This window comes from Podarcis erhardii (genome assembly GCF_964252035.2).
Source record: "Podarcis erhardii genome assembly, chromosome: 7".
NCBI lineage: Eukaryota > Metazoa > Chordata > Lepidosauria > Squamata > Lacertidae > Podarcis > Podarcis erhardii.
This window is the reverse complement of record NC_138511.1, coordinates 48745515-48761431: the sequence shown is the minus strand read 5'-3', so window position 1 is coordinate 48761431 and position 15917 is coordinate 48745515. Positions and strand designations below refer to the sequence as shown.

General features: G+C 40.6%; 1 protein-coding gene across 4 annotated transcripts in view; it reads right to left on the bottom strand.

Annotated features, from left to right (window-relative positions):
* The window catches only part of CDH8 (cadherin 8), a 234424-nt gene that overhangs the window by 209035 nt on the left and 9472 nt on the right, over positions 1–15917 (bottom strand). For all 4 annotated transcript variants that reach the window (XM_081871927.1, XM_081871929.1, XM_081871928.1 and 1 more), the window contains exon 2: positions 5686–6133. In XM_081871927.1, coding sequence (XP_081728053.1) covers positions 5686–5940 — 255 coding nt within the window. In that variant the 5' untranslated portion in view covers positions 5941–6133. The remainder of the gene's footprint in view (positions 1–5685; positions 6134–15917) is intronic.

Below are 15917 nucleotides of genomic sequence, written 5' to 3'. Positions count from 1 at the left end.
ATACTTCTATTGTTCTGCTTCTTCCCCTAAATATTGTATTGGGCAAAGTGCATATCTGACACAGCTTTGGATTCTTCCCTTTAATTTCCACCTCTGTTACAGATGCACCATTGTGCATTGATAAAACTCTGGGGAGGGGGAAAGTACATCTCGATAAAGCCTTTTAAAAGAGTTGGCATGCAAGCAAGTTAACTTACCAGAGGTCCTCAAAATCCTGTCAGGATAGTGGCTAACACTTCTAATTCTCTTGGTGAACACAGAAAATAAAGATGTACGGGAGGAGTCTTGCAATTAACAAAAATAAAAGCATTTAAAATAATATAATGAGCTAAGGAAAGTCAGATAGGTGCAGTTTCATTTTGTTCCTTGCTTATGACATTAGACCACAAAGTACGACAGGATGCCTATGATGTTATTTTGTATGGCAGCCACAGTGAGGTCATTCTATAAATACACACCTGCTATTGCATGCTGCCACTATTATAATACTTTCTTGACATTTGCGTGGTTTTGTTCTGCTTGGAAAAGTGTACCTTGCATTAGAGATCCATTTGAAAGTTCCAATTTAAATAATTTGTGCACCCATAATCAGGAGTGTACGAAGTGGTGGGTGGAGGGGGCAGGTCACCCTGGGTGTCACTCGGGGGACGACAAGATGGCTCCTGCCTCCCCCCAGCTGTAGAGTGGCCGAGGGCGCGCACACTCAGTATGGGCTGCTGCTCTCGCGCACCATCCATACAGGCATCTATACGGGCTGCCTCTCACACGGCGACCGTACAGGCTGCTGCACGTGTGCACTCCATACAGGATGCTGCTCACACGGCAGCCCGTATGGCCGCAGCGTGGCATCCCATATGGAGTGCGTACAGTTGCCACGCATGCGCACTCCATATGGGATGCTGCACATGCACAGTCCGTACAGACGTAGCGCGTGCATCACTGGTTCGCCCCGGCCCTCAGCGTCCCACCCTGGGTGCCAGAGAGGGTTCCTCCACCACTGCCCATAATATTAGGAACCCATGACTACGATAGGGGCCATACTGAGTTATTTTGTCTTCTGGGATGACTTGCCAAATTCATCAGTTGCTGTTTTTAGTGGCCTAATATTTTACAGGATAAATATATGCATGCTTACTCAGAAGTAAGTGCCATTAAATTCAATACAGTTTGCACTCAAGTATATATGTGTATGTCACAAACAGTACAGCCAAATATCCTGCTAAACAAAATGTGTATGGTATCAAGGGGTTATGGCAACAAACTAGAATCAGAAGTATTTAGTAACATGTTTTTCTTTTAATTACTACATTTAGAGCTGGCAGATAGGCATTAGTGATCTTACGGCCGTGACAGAGCCTTATTATCTTTCAGAGCAGTTTCAGTTTTTAGGAATGGCAAACACTGCATATTATATTCCTGCAAAGCAGCTTGCCCTCAATGCTTGGTTGTTGTTTTTTAAGTATACTTGCAATTGTGCATTGCTGACTGCAGACAACAATTATTCCACAAAAGTCATAGCACAGCACCAAGGCAAGCATACTTAGGCTTTAATTGTTTGTTTAGGAGTAGGCCCTCCTGAACTCAGCATCACAGAAGTTCAAGTACAACCAGAGTTGCTCTTGCTCTTTCAGATTGCAGGTTTGGCCCCTTTAACTGAAGAGGCACATTTCAGTAAAGGAACAGCTTACAATTCAAACGGAGCTGCTGCTTCTATATAAGGCTCAGTCTAAGGGCCTTTCTGCACAACCATTCATAGTTGTATAGTTGCTGTTTGATTTGACTTTTTGTGAGTGAATTTGCAGCTGACTGAGTGCGCCTTCAGTCATATGTCACTGTTATTAGAAAGTGAGTTAGTTTTCCAACCCTTAAATACCCACATGTTCCTCCAGCCTGTAAATTTCAGAATTATCCACATGGACATGGGGATAGCCCTTGCATCACTTTTTGTATTTATTGCCAATTATTCTGGAATTCTAATCTTGTGGGACTGTAGGAGTTAAGAAGAAAACCTGCCGTATATGTCTTATCTGAGCTGTGGTGAACCTGGTCATTGTGATGAAATTTCGACCGCAGCTAATGATTGCTGTGATGGACAGTACCTTGACTCTGTACCATCATTTCTACCGGCCATATCTCTCCTCTGAACTGAGCTCATAAACTGACAGTGCATATCTATCAGAGGGAAGGGGCCCAAAACAGACTTCTTCCAAACCATGCCCACCAACCCCAAACCACTCCACATAGAAACCAGGATTATGCTTGTATCCATGTCACAGAAATGACAATATTGAGGATCCAATACTGAGATCTTTTACAAATGTTGGGGGTTTTTTGTAGCTTTGTATAGAATAGTAGCTGAATAATGACATCATGATGTGGCAGCATGTCAAAAAAATCAGGAAAAAATCCCAGCAACTATGCCACTATAAATGGTATGTGTGAAAAGCTCCTAAGGCTAACTGTTGATGAAGCAACATCAGAGTTCTGCTGTCTTATGACAGAGGATTCAAGTATAAAGCTGCAAATAAAACATTTTGAATGTGTTGTAAAGTGCAATATACTATTGTGACACTACATGGCAACTATATCAAATTCAATGCATTTTTTTTAAAAAAAGTATTTGCACACTGTTTTTTGACCCAGAAGCTGTCTGCGGACAAACGCCAGCTCCCTCGGCCTATAGAGAGAGATGAGTGCGCAACCCCAGAGTCGTCCGTGACTGGACCTGTCAGGGGTACCTTTACCTTTTTACATTTAGATTTCACTACAGTCTGGGCTTGGCATAGGGTCTGGCTTTGGAGGAGATCACTGCTTGCCTCAAAACAGGGATGTTGCCACACTCACTATGGCTTCCCCAATTGGAGGGAACCACCCATTTGACCCAATGAGGTCCTGTTTGTCCCTAATTTCAGCTGGTCTGTCATCACATAGATTAATGTGACTAGCTACATAGCTTGAGTGCCGTCCCACCTCCAGTTAGCTGAGATCAACTATGTTGCAAATACAGGAAAGAAGTAGTAAATGGAATTAAAATAATGATACCCAAACAGCATCAGAAAAAAAGAACTATGGCAGCAAAGGGATGAATAGTCTCCCAGGTAAAAATGACTTTTCACAAAATGTTTCTCACTCTATCCCTAAATTACCAAATGTGTGAATGTGTGTTTTATTTGCTAGTGCAGCCCTGCCACTAATTATATCAGACAACACAACGGCACGTTGCTGGTCCCTTTTTTCTTTATCTCTGCTATATGACCCAGTTTAGATGTGGTGGAAGTGACTTAGAATCATAGAATCTTAGAGTTGGAATGGACCCCAAGGGTCATTTAGTCCAATCCCCTGCAATGCAGGAATCTCAGCCAAAGCATCCATGACAGATGGCCACCCAACCTCTGCTTAAAAACCTCCAAGGAAAGAGAGTCCCCCACCTCTCATGGGAGTCTGATCCACTGCCAAACAGCTCTTACTGTCAGAAAGTTTTTTCCAAATGTTTAGTCAGAATCTCCTTTCTTGCAACTTGAATCCATTGGTTCAAGTCCCACCCTCCAGAGCAGAAGAAAACAGACATGTTCCCTCCTCCATGTGACAGCCCTTAAGATATTTGAAGATGGCGATCATATCTCCTCTTTTCCAGGCTAAACATACCCAACTCCTTCAAGCGCTCCTAATAAGGCTTAGTTTCCAAACCCTTGATCATCTTGATTTGCCCTCCTCTGCACACGTTCCAGCTTGTCAACATCCTTCTTAAATTGTGGTGCCCAGAATTGGACACAGTATCCCAAGTGTGGTCTGACTAAGGCAGAATAGAGTGGTACTATTAGTACTATGATCTGGACACTATACTTCTGTTGATGCAGCCTAGAATAATATGAGCCTTTTTTGCTGCTGCACCACACTGGTGATTCATGCTGAGCCACCAGACCCCTAGATCATTATCACATGTACTGCTAGTTAACCAGGTGTCCCACATCCTATATTTATGCATCTGGTTCTTCCTGCCTAAGTGCAGAACCTTACATTTCTCCCTATTGAAATTCATTTTGTTAGCTTGTGCCCAGTTCTCCAATCAGTTAAGGTCATTTTGAATTCTGATTCTGTCTTCTGCAACATTAGCTACCCCTCCCAATTTGGTGTCATCTGCAGATTTGATGAGCGTCCTCTCAATTCCTTCATCCACTTATAAAGATATTGAACAACAACAGGCCCAAGACAGAACCCTGCAGCACCCCACTTGTCACTTTTTTTCCAGGACGACGAGGAACCATTATTGAGTACTTTTTGGATTCGGTCAGTCAACCAGCTACAAATCCACCTAACAGTTACCTCATTCAACCCACATTTTACCAGATTCCCTGCAAGAATATCATGGGGGACTTTGTCAAAAACCCTTCTGAAATCAAGATACACTATGTCCACAGCATTTCCCTGATCCACCAAGTTTTAATTCCATCCCCCCAAAAAAGAAATCAGATTGGTCTAACATGACTTATTTTTGAAAAACCCATGCTGGGTCTTAGTAATCACAGCATCCTTTTCTAAATGTTCACAGGCCGACTGTTGAATTATCTGTCCTAGGATCTTCCCTGATATCAAGGTCAAGCTCACCGGTCAGTAGCTACCAGACTTTTTGGCACATAAAGATGCAAGACCTAATGTTTACACTGATCAGACTGTTTCTGTTGTGGTTACTAAAGCTTTCTGATAACTTAAGTAGTTGGTAGTTTCTCCATATTGTGATTGACAATAGTGTTCTGCCTAACTCTTTATTAATTTTACTCTTTTTCATTTTGTCCTTGGATTCCATGGGAACGTTACAATCTGTTTCCATATCATTAGCAATGAAAACAGAAGATTTATATTATTACAGGCAGAATTAAATTGCTATTCTGACACTGAAATCTATTTCGCATGGATGGAGGGATTGTACTACCACTTAATATTATCAGAAGATACCTCCTTTTACATTTGGACCTTTCTTACCCAGTTCCCTGCCTTAATCCATTTGATCTCTCAGCTCCGATCCTGGCTCAGAATCAACATAACTCTCCTCTGTACCTGCACCAATACTCTACTTTAGTTCAATCCCGCTGAGGGTGGTAGCTTTACTTTCATCATCAGCCCAGTATATTGTGTGGAACCCAAATTCCTCCCCCATCTGCTCTGGCTAGGGACAATACTTCTAAAATCTTGCCAAACCCTTCAGAAACCCAATCCTCTTTTCATCTATGCTGAACATCCCTGCTGATGACACCTGAAGCAGGTTACCTCATCGTCCTGCAAGCTGGGACTGACCCAGTGCACCTTCTGTTTTCTGGGTGCTGTGCTGCTGATTGCTCAATATAGATATATGCATATGATAGCAGTACTTATGGAGAGTGGGCAACATTCACTGTAATCTTGCCCATGACAACAAGGCCAAATCATGCACTTTCAGCCCCTTGCCCTCATGTAGTATTGCAACAACAACTAATAACAATGATAATGATTACATTGCCACTATTATACAATGAACATAGCCCTTACTAAATACAGAAAGCTTGTCAGATGCCAGATAATATGCTAATCCAGCAGTATCATGTCAAGTTATTCATAGATCATTGGATTAGGTAGCCAGTTTGATGGTAGAATCCAAAGAAATGAACATTTGCCATCAGTCTTCTTGAAGTTATATGAATATTGACTTACCCGGCCAACTAATATAGGTTCTGGTCCAGAAAACTCCTCCAGGACAAACATTTGATTCCATACCCAGCCCCTCTTGGAACGGTTCAACACTCTTTGTTCTTCACTTAGCTCATTTAGTCCTCTGCTGGATCCACTCGGTAATACGTGAGAATGATTCATTGGAGCCATGTACATAGATGGGAATGCAGTAATCCATAATATTACTAATGGAGCCCATGTATCCATAAACATTTCTGTTAGTCTTTCTGGCATCATTCCACACGTTAAGCAAATCAGCACCAACAATGAAACAATTATTTTGCTTTCTTCCAGATCATAGTCATCCGATTCATCATGCGGCAAAGAAGATTTACTTACAGCTCCGTCATGAGTCTAGAGCACAGTAAACATAAATAGGAATTGCCTTGATGGCAGAAAGAAGTCTAGGCTTTGTTGCCTTCAGAGATTCCTGAAAAATTAAAAGGAAAATCAAGTTAGCAAGAAACTAGCTAGTAATGTGTGTTGCCCCTCATAACAAAAATTAAGGAGCAAGGGCTTTCTTTATTGCACGAAAGTATAATCCACTCTTATGTGTTCCTCACACATCTACATTAGCAGATCAACAGGTGTCCATCTCTGTGTTTCCCCACAATCTGAAGTTTCTAGCTCCATACAAGAGATAGAGTTTGTTGTTTTAAAAAGCTTCACACCTTGTACATAGCAGGGAGGCAGTCATCCAAACATATGGGGGTAGGGGACTCATCAGGAAATGCCCTACCTCAGTGAAGATCATGCTATCCTTTCTGGCTGCTAAGTGACACCTCTACCTTTCCCCAGTGGTGGACTTTGGTCTTTCAAATTCCAATGGCACCCTGTGCAAGGCCAAAATTCAATGCCCCCTGCCTCTCACCTTCCGTTCTGCTCAATTAACTACATCATGCTGCCCTAAATCAGCCTCTGCCTGTCCCCCTCTTGAATAGCTAACTTTAACATCAACAGAATTAACCTTTGCATTGCACACTAAATAATCTCTGCTGTTGCACTTCAAACAGGAGGAAGGGAACAGGAATTAGCTGACCAGAACTGCTGATCTTCTGACATTTTTGCAAGCACTGTGTTCCTTCAGGTGCTTATTTTTAAAGGGAGAAGGAAAATCTACATTTGACAGAAGATTTAGACTCATTTCTCTCAACTCAGAAGTGTCCAATTAAGTTCCCATTGAGCGATCGCTAATGCATCAAGATTCATTAGCCACAATTGAATCCAATCTCAGAATAGCTCTGTGGGAAAAGCTGGTACTGCCAGGCACAAAAGTGGCATCAACCACAACAGGGAAAAGAAACAACATTCATGTTTTAAATGGATTTCACATTAAGCCTAACTTGATTCCTGTGTTATTTTAGGCTGAATTGAGACATAAGACATATTTCAATAGATGCTTAAGAACGTAACCTGACATTAGGAAGATGCTTCCTTGCATCAGTGCCAAGAAACCCATTTGGCAGAAATCACTTAGTGTGTGTGAATTCTGTATTCTCTCTACTTTGGATGAGATATATTAGTAGACTGCACTAAGTGAGCTGACCATACCTGGGAATAACACTCCTAATGGGATCTGAAAGGGGGTTCTGTAACTCCTCCTAAGGGAATATTCCTTAGATTGGGAAACCTGAGGACTGGGAGCTAAATGTGGCCACCCATCTCTCTCTACTTGGTTCTCTATTTTTCCCCAGGCCACACCCTTTGCAGGCCCTCCTTCACACCCTAAAAGTTTTTGCCTGATTGGAAAATGCCATATAATAATACAGAAGGGTTTGTGAGTGTGTATAAACTAGCCAATTCTACAAAGGTAAGATTTGTATTTGTTGTTCTGCCCACTTTTGCCTCTGGCCCTAGAAACCACTGGCATGTGGCCCTCAGAAGGTTGTTTAGAAGGGAATGCATCCTTCAGGCTGACATGGTTCTCTCCCCTTGCCTTATTTTCTCAGATCCTTTCCCCATATCATATGCCCTTGAAGACTACTTGGGTACTGTAATCAGATCAGAAAATGGTATACCAGCTTGTAGACTGGTGTAGGCCTGTAGGAACGTATCTTGCAAGTTGTTGTTGTTATTGTTATTGTTGTTGTTGTTGTTGTCTGCCCACCTGGCTGGCTTTCCCCAGCCACTTTTTTAATAAAAATAGGAAGATCAATACTGTCTCCCATTGTGTTTTGGGGTATGATTCATGGAATTAGACTAAAACTATAAAGTATAGGATCAGGATGTTCTAAAGGCTGCAGTTGTAAATGTGAACCTGAGTATTCTTTGAGGTCTTTAAAGGCCCTCTTCTGGGTGGGTCTGCCTTCTGTGGTTAGGTGGTGGTGGATGAACTGCAATCATAAAATGTAGGCTTCCACAATCATGTGACTTCCATCCTACTAACCATAGATAAAATTATTCTGCAAGCCACATTAAATCCAATGTCAGTTAAATGTGACTAACCGCCCACCCCCGCCATTTTGCACATTATGTGGTGGTTCGCTTGAAATCAACAGTGCTTTCTTACATCCACATTTAATATGCTTGGGGTAAAAGCAAAGAATGAAATATGATGAAGTGTTCTTATAGACATCATCTCATTGATTTTCTGCAGTTAAGACAATGCATATGATCATATATAATGCACTTAGTTGCATTGATATTTCTGGCATAAATTCCAAACGTTGCACTATCATACCTGTGGGTCAAAGTAAATTGGTGGGCAATGGATTGAAAGAAGTTATTAACTTCATTGAAACTCTTCTGCAAATTCAGTTACATCGCTATGAAAAGAAAAGACTGCAACAGATCTTTAGTAAATATTAATAAAGTTAATAAATAACAGTTTAACATGCAAAACAGCCTAGGAATAGAGGGACCTGCTTTAAGCTGAATCATGCTGTTGGTTCATCTTACTCAGTTTTGTCTACACTAGGAAGGTAGCATAACCCTCTTGTAGCTCAAGGGTTGTATTCCAGTATGGTGAACCTTTCAGGACAGCATGATGCTAGTGGGAGGAGCCAGAGGCTAAAGTTACTAGACTGCAGTTCTTACCTTTGAACAGTCAGCTACATTCTAGCCACACAGAGAGATTTCTCTACAAACACACATGCACATACACACTTCTGCCTCCTTCTTTTACCCAGCAATTACAGCTCAAGTACACACCCCAGCTGGGCAAAAAGCACTGGAGTAGACTGTGAAGGAGGTCCAGTGAGGGGTGGACTTGGGCAGGTGCACAGCCTACAGAGAGTCTCAAGAACCATATAGAGAAGCCTGTAGAACAACATTCAGTTCACAGGTCTGATTTTCTCTACCCATGGTCTACAGTGACAATGCCATGGTTTCAGGCAGGAAACATCCCCAGCCCTGCCTTGATAAGAATTGAACTTGGGGTACCTTCTGCAACCAAAGTCTTTTAATAAAAGGATATAAAATCACCTCAAATTCCTCTTAAAATGAATTTTCAAACCACAGCATGTCTGGCCAAATTAGGAACTTCTTCGTCTCACTAATGCATTGATTTACATCACAACTTCCAGTTGAAATGATTTCAGAGTTACGTGGAGGTTTATCCTCATCAGAATATGCTGAGGACTCCTTTTACAAATGGTCCCTTCTTAAGGAGCAATCCGCTCTTAATTTCATTCTGCATTCATTGCTGCCTTGTTGATCATTTGTGATTACAAGCAATAGATAAGCCCTCCGACCCCAGCAATTCATTAAGATGGGTTTAGGTCGATTCACAGACATTTGTTGTTACATTTCAAACACGGCAGCATTGATCTTATTGAAATAAATTACATTACCGTAGGCAAACAATTTAAATTTTTGTTTGAAAGCTCTGTTTGAATGAAGTCAGGACCTAAACAACACTCAGACTGACTGTTGGAAAAGGAAGTCAATTATCCATTTGTTAGTTGCTGGGCAAACCTGGTGTATAGCAAAGAAGTAAAAGAAGAAGAAAAGAGCAATCTTCAAAATTCCAATAAATGGCTTTTATTCCTTATTCAGTTTATCTTTGGCCCTTTCATCATTTTTGGGGCAGTTTGGCTTTTCCTTTAATAAAAGCAATACTTAGAATGGAAACACACACACACACACACACACACACACACAGGACCAAAGGCTCCAAAGCTATCACCCTCATTCAGGTGACTAGCTCTTAATTCATTCCAAGATGAATGATCTTGAATTAAGCCTGTCAATTTGATGTATGCTAAGGCAATCCTAAATAAATGCAAAATATAAAGTGATGCAAAATGTAAGTTGTGTGAAATTGGAAAAGTGGAGACCAAGGTGTTCACATGCAAAATCACAGAAACCTAGCATTTCTTTTCTTTTCTTATCAAGTATGTATATATACCACTAACTTGATTTTCTAAAATATAAAAAAACCTCTAAACAGATTGAAGATTTATTTGTGATGGTTTTATATCTCTTTTTTAAAACAACTGGATGGATGGATAGATGATAGATAGATAGATAGATAGATAGATAGATAGATAGATAGATAGATAGATGATAGATAGATACTAACAAAATATTCAGTGTTTTGGGAATATTCATAACTCTGTTGAAGATCTGCATAAGCATGGAACTTCAGATGTTGTGGAATATTCAGTATCCTAAGCCTGTAAAACTGTCAGGTAGTAAGCTCTATTGAAAACAACAAGACTTATTTCTGCATAGAAATGTATAGCACAGCACTGTTAGTATCCTAGCTTTATTAATTTTCCTTCTCGCTCTAGCCAAAGTGCAAGATGGAGAACCTGTGTGATTCCATATGTTACTGAACTGCAACTCCCATTATCTCTAACCATTGACCATGCTGGCTGCAGCTGATGGGAGTTGTAGTCCAGCAACATGTAAAGGAGCACAAGTTCCTTGCACCTGAGATGGATAGATTTGTGAAAGGTGAAGCAGGGAGAGAGGCTGAGATTGTATCTGAGGGGGGCAGGCTCTGCCCTTGCCTAGTTTTGCTTTGGATAATGATTGTCTTCTTCCTTGAATATCTTTGGTATGGGATTTCAAAATCCCTTAGCTATAACTCAGATGCACAATGCAGTCTTCTCCCAGTTTCTTTCCTCTTTTTTGTTATTACTGGATTGCTCCATCTTCTCACTGACACCAACAAAGAAACAATATATATATTCCCCTCCCTTCCCAACTCTTCCGTGCATTTACTTTCCACAGTCTTCGAACAACGCTCCTGTTTGCCTTTGGCTTCATGCTGCTCTGTCTGTTCTTTAACCTGATTCCTTTTTGAGTGTTATATTCGCCGCTGCAGGTATTTGGTTACACTGGCAACAGCACCACTTACGCGATGCAGTTGTTTCTTGAGAATTTGAACAGGGGGTCTATTTGCCCTCATTGTAGGATCTGCATTCCAGAACCCACGTAAACACACAAAGAAAGAGAGAGAGAGAGAGAGAGAGAGAGAGAGGTTGTCCTCTTTCAGATGGCTGGTCCTTGTTCACAGCAGCGCTCCTGAATGAAGCCTGTTAATTTAATGTGTACAAACACAGGACTTTAAATGTATTCAGGTAGTTCCCTTAATGGAGCTACCTGAATGCCATCTCCCAGTAATTACATGAGCTTATTACAGTAACTCTCTTTACTCTTTATTCAAGCCATCCCCCCTGTTACTTGTTACCTTTGCTTGCTGCAAGGATCTAAAAAGTAGGCTAAGGTCTCCAAGAAAGAGCTGTATTTTTGTGTTTCATGTCCAAAGCAGTCCGCTTCCCTGCCCTCTTGTTGGGGTAAATACCAGCTTTGCATTGCTTACAGAGAGACAAAACCCTTGGCTAAATTTTGTCGATAGAATTAAAGATTTGTTGGTGAGCAACAGATAATTCCATGCTTCTTGCCATGCAGTGGTGGGAATCAGAGTTTTTGCTTTGCTGGTACTGTTACAGGTGCCACATAATACCGGTTCCACATTTGTAAGAACTTGATATTATAGCATGGCAGGATCTACACTTTGGAATGCCCTGCTTACTGATATCAAGCAGGTGACTTCTCTGTACTCTTTTTGCTGCCTGCTAAAAACGTTTTTATTTGGACAAACTTACTCAGATGTTAATGCAAGTTTTCATCTGGTTTATTTCCCCCTGCTGTTTATTGCTATTTTAGCTTTTTGAAAGTTTGAAATTACTGTAGCTAATTTTTCTTATCAAAATTTTGATTGTTTTATCTTTTTGTAATCTTCTTTGAGGTTTGTTTGCTTTCACAATAAAGTAGTGTATAACTGTTATTTTTTTTTTAAAAAAAATATTTTTTTACTTCTTATCCTACATGCTTTGCCAGTTGCCATAAGACTGCACAAGTGAGCTCAAAGACTTGCTGACTTTTGCCAGTGTCTAGAGGACAAAGGACCTCTGAGGGGCCTGCACCTCCACCATCCCAGGTAGAATACCATGGGAAGAAGATGACCACATTGATCCCAGCTATCAGCCTGAGAAGCTTGCTTCTCTTTCTGTCCCCCTCCCCACAACTAAGAACTTTGATCCAACAGCCAATTAAGGAGAGGTAAATAAAACTTTCACTTTTTGTTTCTCTCTGTTTTTGAGATTTCTGCATCAGTTTGTAAGTTTTCTTTTTCTTTTAAAGGCCTTGTGTAAATTCATCAGCATTTTAGTACGTTTGTACATTTTAGAAATGTTTACTATATTTCCAAGCACAATTCAAAGTGTTGGAATTTTGTTGGAAGCCACCCAGAGTGGCTGGGGAAATAATAATAATTATTTAGTGTCTCCCACCCCCTCCCTCCCTCCCTCCCTCCCTCTCTCTCTCTCTCTCTCTCTGTCTGCAATGCATTTACCCTGATAATGTGCATTAGTATGTATATTCGAGGGGAAGGAGGTTTGCATCTGGGAGCATTGCATTAACACGAGAAGCAATTCCATTTTTTCTTATATCCCTATTTACAAACCAGCATTTCATTCTGGCACAAGCTGAACCACCTCCTCTACCTCTCCTCTCCTGTAGCCTATGTTGTATCTATCCTTTAAAAATAATAATCCTAAGGACAGGGCCTGCCCCTCATTTCCATTTATTTACAGCAGGAGTGGCTAATATGCTGCTCTCCAGATGCTGTTGCACTGCCAGTACCACCATTCCTGACCATAGGACATGTAGACTGGGGCTGATGGGAACTGGCCTCCAATAATTTCTGGAGGGCCTTAGGTTATATACCCTTGATGTACCATCAGCAGTGTATTGAATTTTTGTTTGATGTCACATAAAGCCACTTCAGGATGCTTTCTTTCTTTTCTGCCTGAAAAGGGGGAGAAAGATTATATAAATAAATGCTGATAACTCCATTGTTAGTAGAACAATATTTAGCTACAAACATTTCCAATAGATTTTAATTTCAGCAAGCGAAATAAACACAGTGGAAAGTTGCTTTTCAGCAAATGTGCATAAGATCGCACCATTACTTTCCCCTGGACTGGGATATAGGATCAATTTGGTTTGGTCTGCATTTTAACGAGAACCAATACACAATCCAAAACATGCTATCTTTCAGAACTTGCATTTCTCTGAATTTTGCAATGCACTTTTTAAATTAAAAAAGCTTTATGAGTTTTCACTTCGGGGGAAAACAACAACAACAACAACAACAGTGCAGAACAGTGGTGAACTAAAAACTGGAAGAATGAGTAATTGAGAGAAAATGAAATTGACGGGTTTATCCATTCCTACCTCTGGATGAGAGATTTACAATACATTTTTAAATATTTAGTGTTATTACAAGTATGCAAGGAGGATTTCAGTGTAGGCAGAGATACTCCAATAATAATAATAAATAATAATAATAATAATAATAATAATAATAATAATAATAAATTTATTTATTTATACCCCGCCCATCTGGCTGAGTTTCCCCAGCCACTCTGGGCAGCTATAAGCAGATTGCACAACCAGCAATCCTTCATTTTCTCAAAAGAAAGCATAACACATGCACCCAAACACCCACATACTCAAATAACTAACTTTTGTCTCCTTTTCCGCTCTGAATACAAACTGTAAACTTGGATCAAAATCATATCCCTGATCTCTCCAAGTACTTGGATGCTGTCCCTTTCCCAAACTTTTCATGCATCTTGCTTTACAAAAGCTGGATAGTGATTTTCACTTATCAAAGGATGCTAACATTCTTTCATTAAACTCCTGGGCTCCTCATTCACAGTGACCAATACAGCTATAATTCTGAAAGAAAGAAAAAAGGTTCACCAAGAGCAGGTCTAAACAATCTGTGATGCCCCAAACTGCATGCAGGTTACCAACCATGTATAGCAGCCCCAGTGGGCTCAGTACATCTCCTGTTGTTGCCACTCATCTGGGACTTGAAATGCAGGGGCCTGTCAAGCTCCTGGTAAACCACAATCCATGGCTGGGTGGCCTGCGTTCAGCTTGATGGGTTATGAGTTGTCTTTTTTTTCCTCAGTGAAAAAAACATCATCCAGCTTCCCCTTTACTTGCAAGTATATTTTGGACTCTACATTTTGTATGAAATTATCTACTAAAACACTCAGTGAGCACAGATTACATAGGTTTGGGAAGAGTGTGTATGCGTGCCTTAATAGCATTTAAGAAAACTACTCATTCTAACAGACTGACATGTTTCTCTCTTTCTCTCTTTGCTAATAAAGCCCATGGGTCAGTGGAAAAGTGAAGACAAAGAATCACTAAAGGAAGTAGCTCACACTACATACTTGAGCTGGTGAGTGATAAAAAGGAGTTAAAATGATGTGGTTTTTATTTACTTAAAAATGACGCCACCATAACAAATTACCCTTGTTTTTGTATCACTTATCACTGAACATAAAAGCCCCCAACATGTGTTAATCGCAGGAAGTGTGCTTCATGCAGTTACATTGGAGTGGCTAAATTTGAAGATTTTTTTTTTTTTTTTAAAAAAAAAAAACCCTCATGAAAATTCATCAGCGTTTTATTGTGAATTTATTCCAGTGTAGTTTTGCATTTTATTTTGTGAAATATACAGAGCATATGCAGAGCAATTTCCTCAAATATAATGGAGTTTTGAATCATTTTCACTAATATATGCAGTTTTGTACACATTACTTGGCTGAAGAAATGCATTGCAAATTTCAGAGAAGTGTAAATTTCAAAGGATGGCTGGGTTTCAGTTCACATATTTGTCTGAGAGAGTGAGAATTAAAAGGGGAACGGAATCATATTTCTCCTTCATGCCAAGTCAGAGCTAATAAGAACATAAAAAGAGCCTTCTGGATCAGACCAATAGCCCATTGAGTCCAGCATCCTATTCTCACAATGGCCAACCAGATGCCTGTGGGAAATCAGCAAGCAGGATTTGAGTACAATAACATTCTGCCCTCCTTGGATTCCCAGCAACTGATATTCAGAAGCATTGCTGCCTAAAGTTGTGGAGGCACAGCATACCCATCACAGCTATCAGCCATTAATAGCTCTCTCCTCCGTGAATTTATTTTAAAGCCATTCAAGTTGGTGGCCATCACTGCCTCCTGTGGGAATGAGTTTCATAGGTTAACTATGCACTGTGTGAAAAGTACTTTATTTTATCTGCCCTGAGTCTTCTAGCAAAGGAACCCAAGGTTAAGTGAGCTAAGCATGCCTCTAAAACCATAGACCATGCTCTTCCAGGCAATTCTAAGTTAAGAGCAATCAACTTACTTTGATGGCCCTTGATCTATTCTAACATAGGATGAGTCTTAGTATCTCCACCCCCAGGGCATCAGCAAGTGGGCAAGGACGTCAACACAAATGAAGCCTATAAGTGAGCTGCTGCTCACTTAAGCACTGTGGTTGTGCACATACTTAGCATCTACGCAAACTGAAAAGGGTGTGGTTTTTCTTTGTGTTGGTTCAGAAAAGGTCCCTGCTGTCATAGTAGCTTCTCTTATCGGAGAAAAGTTGTGTGGCCTCTACCTGTTCCTGTTCTCACCCTGTCTTTCTCCTTTGCAAAGAAACAGCAGACACTGCAGTTGTTGAAATGCTTAACACCTGTCTTACATTGGCTTGGAATTGCTGTCACAACTTGTTAGTGTGGGTAAATGCCAAACAATCTGTACGTCACTCAGAAATAAGTCACGCTGAATTCTGTGGCTATTACTCTCTAATTATGTACAGGATTACAACCTGAACTGCTTAGTCTTAAAGGTGCCACATGGGTCTGTTGACAAGGGCTCACATGAAATTCCAGGTCTATGGAGAAAGATGATTCC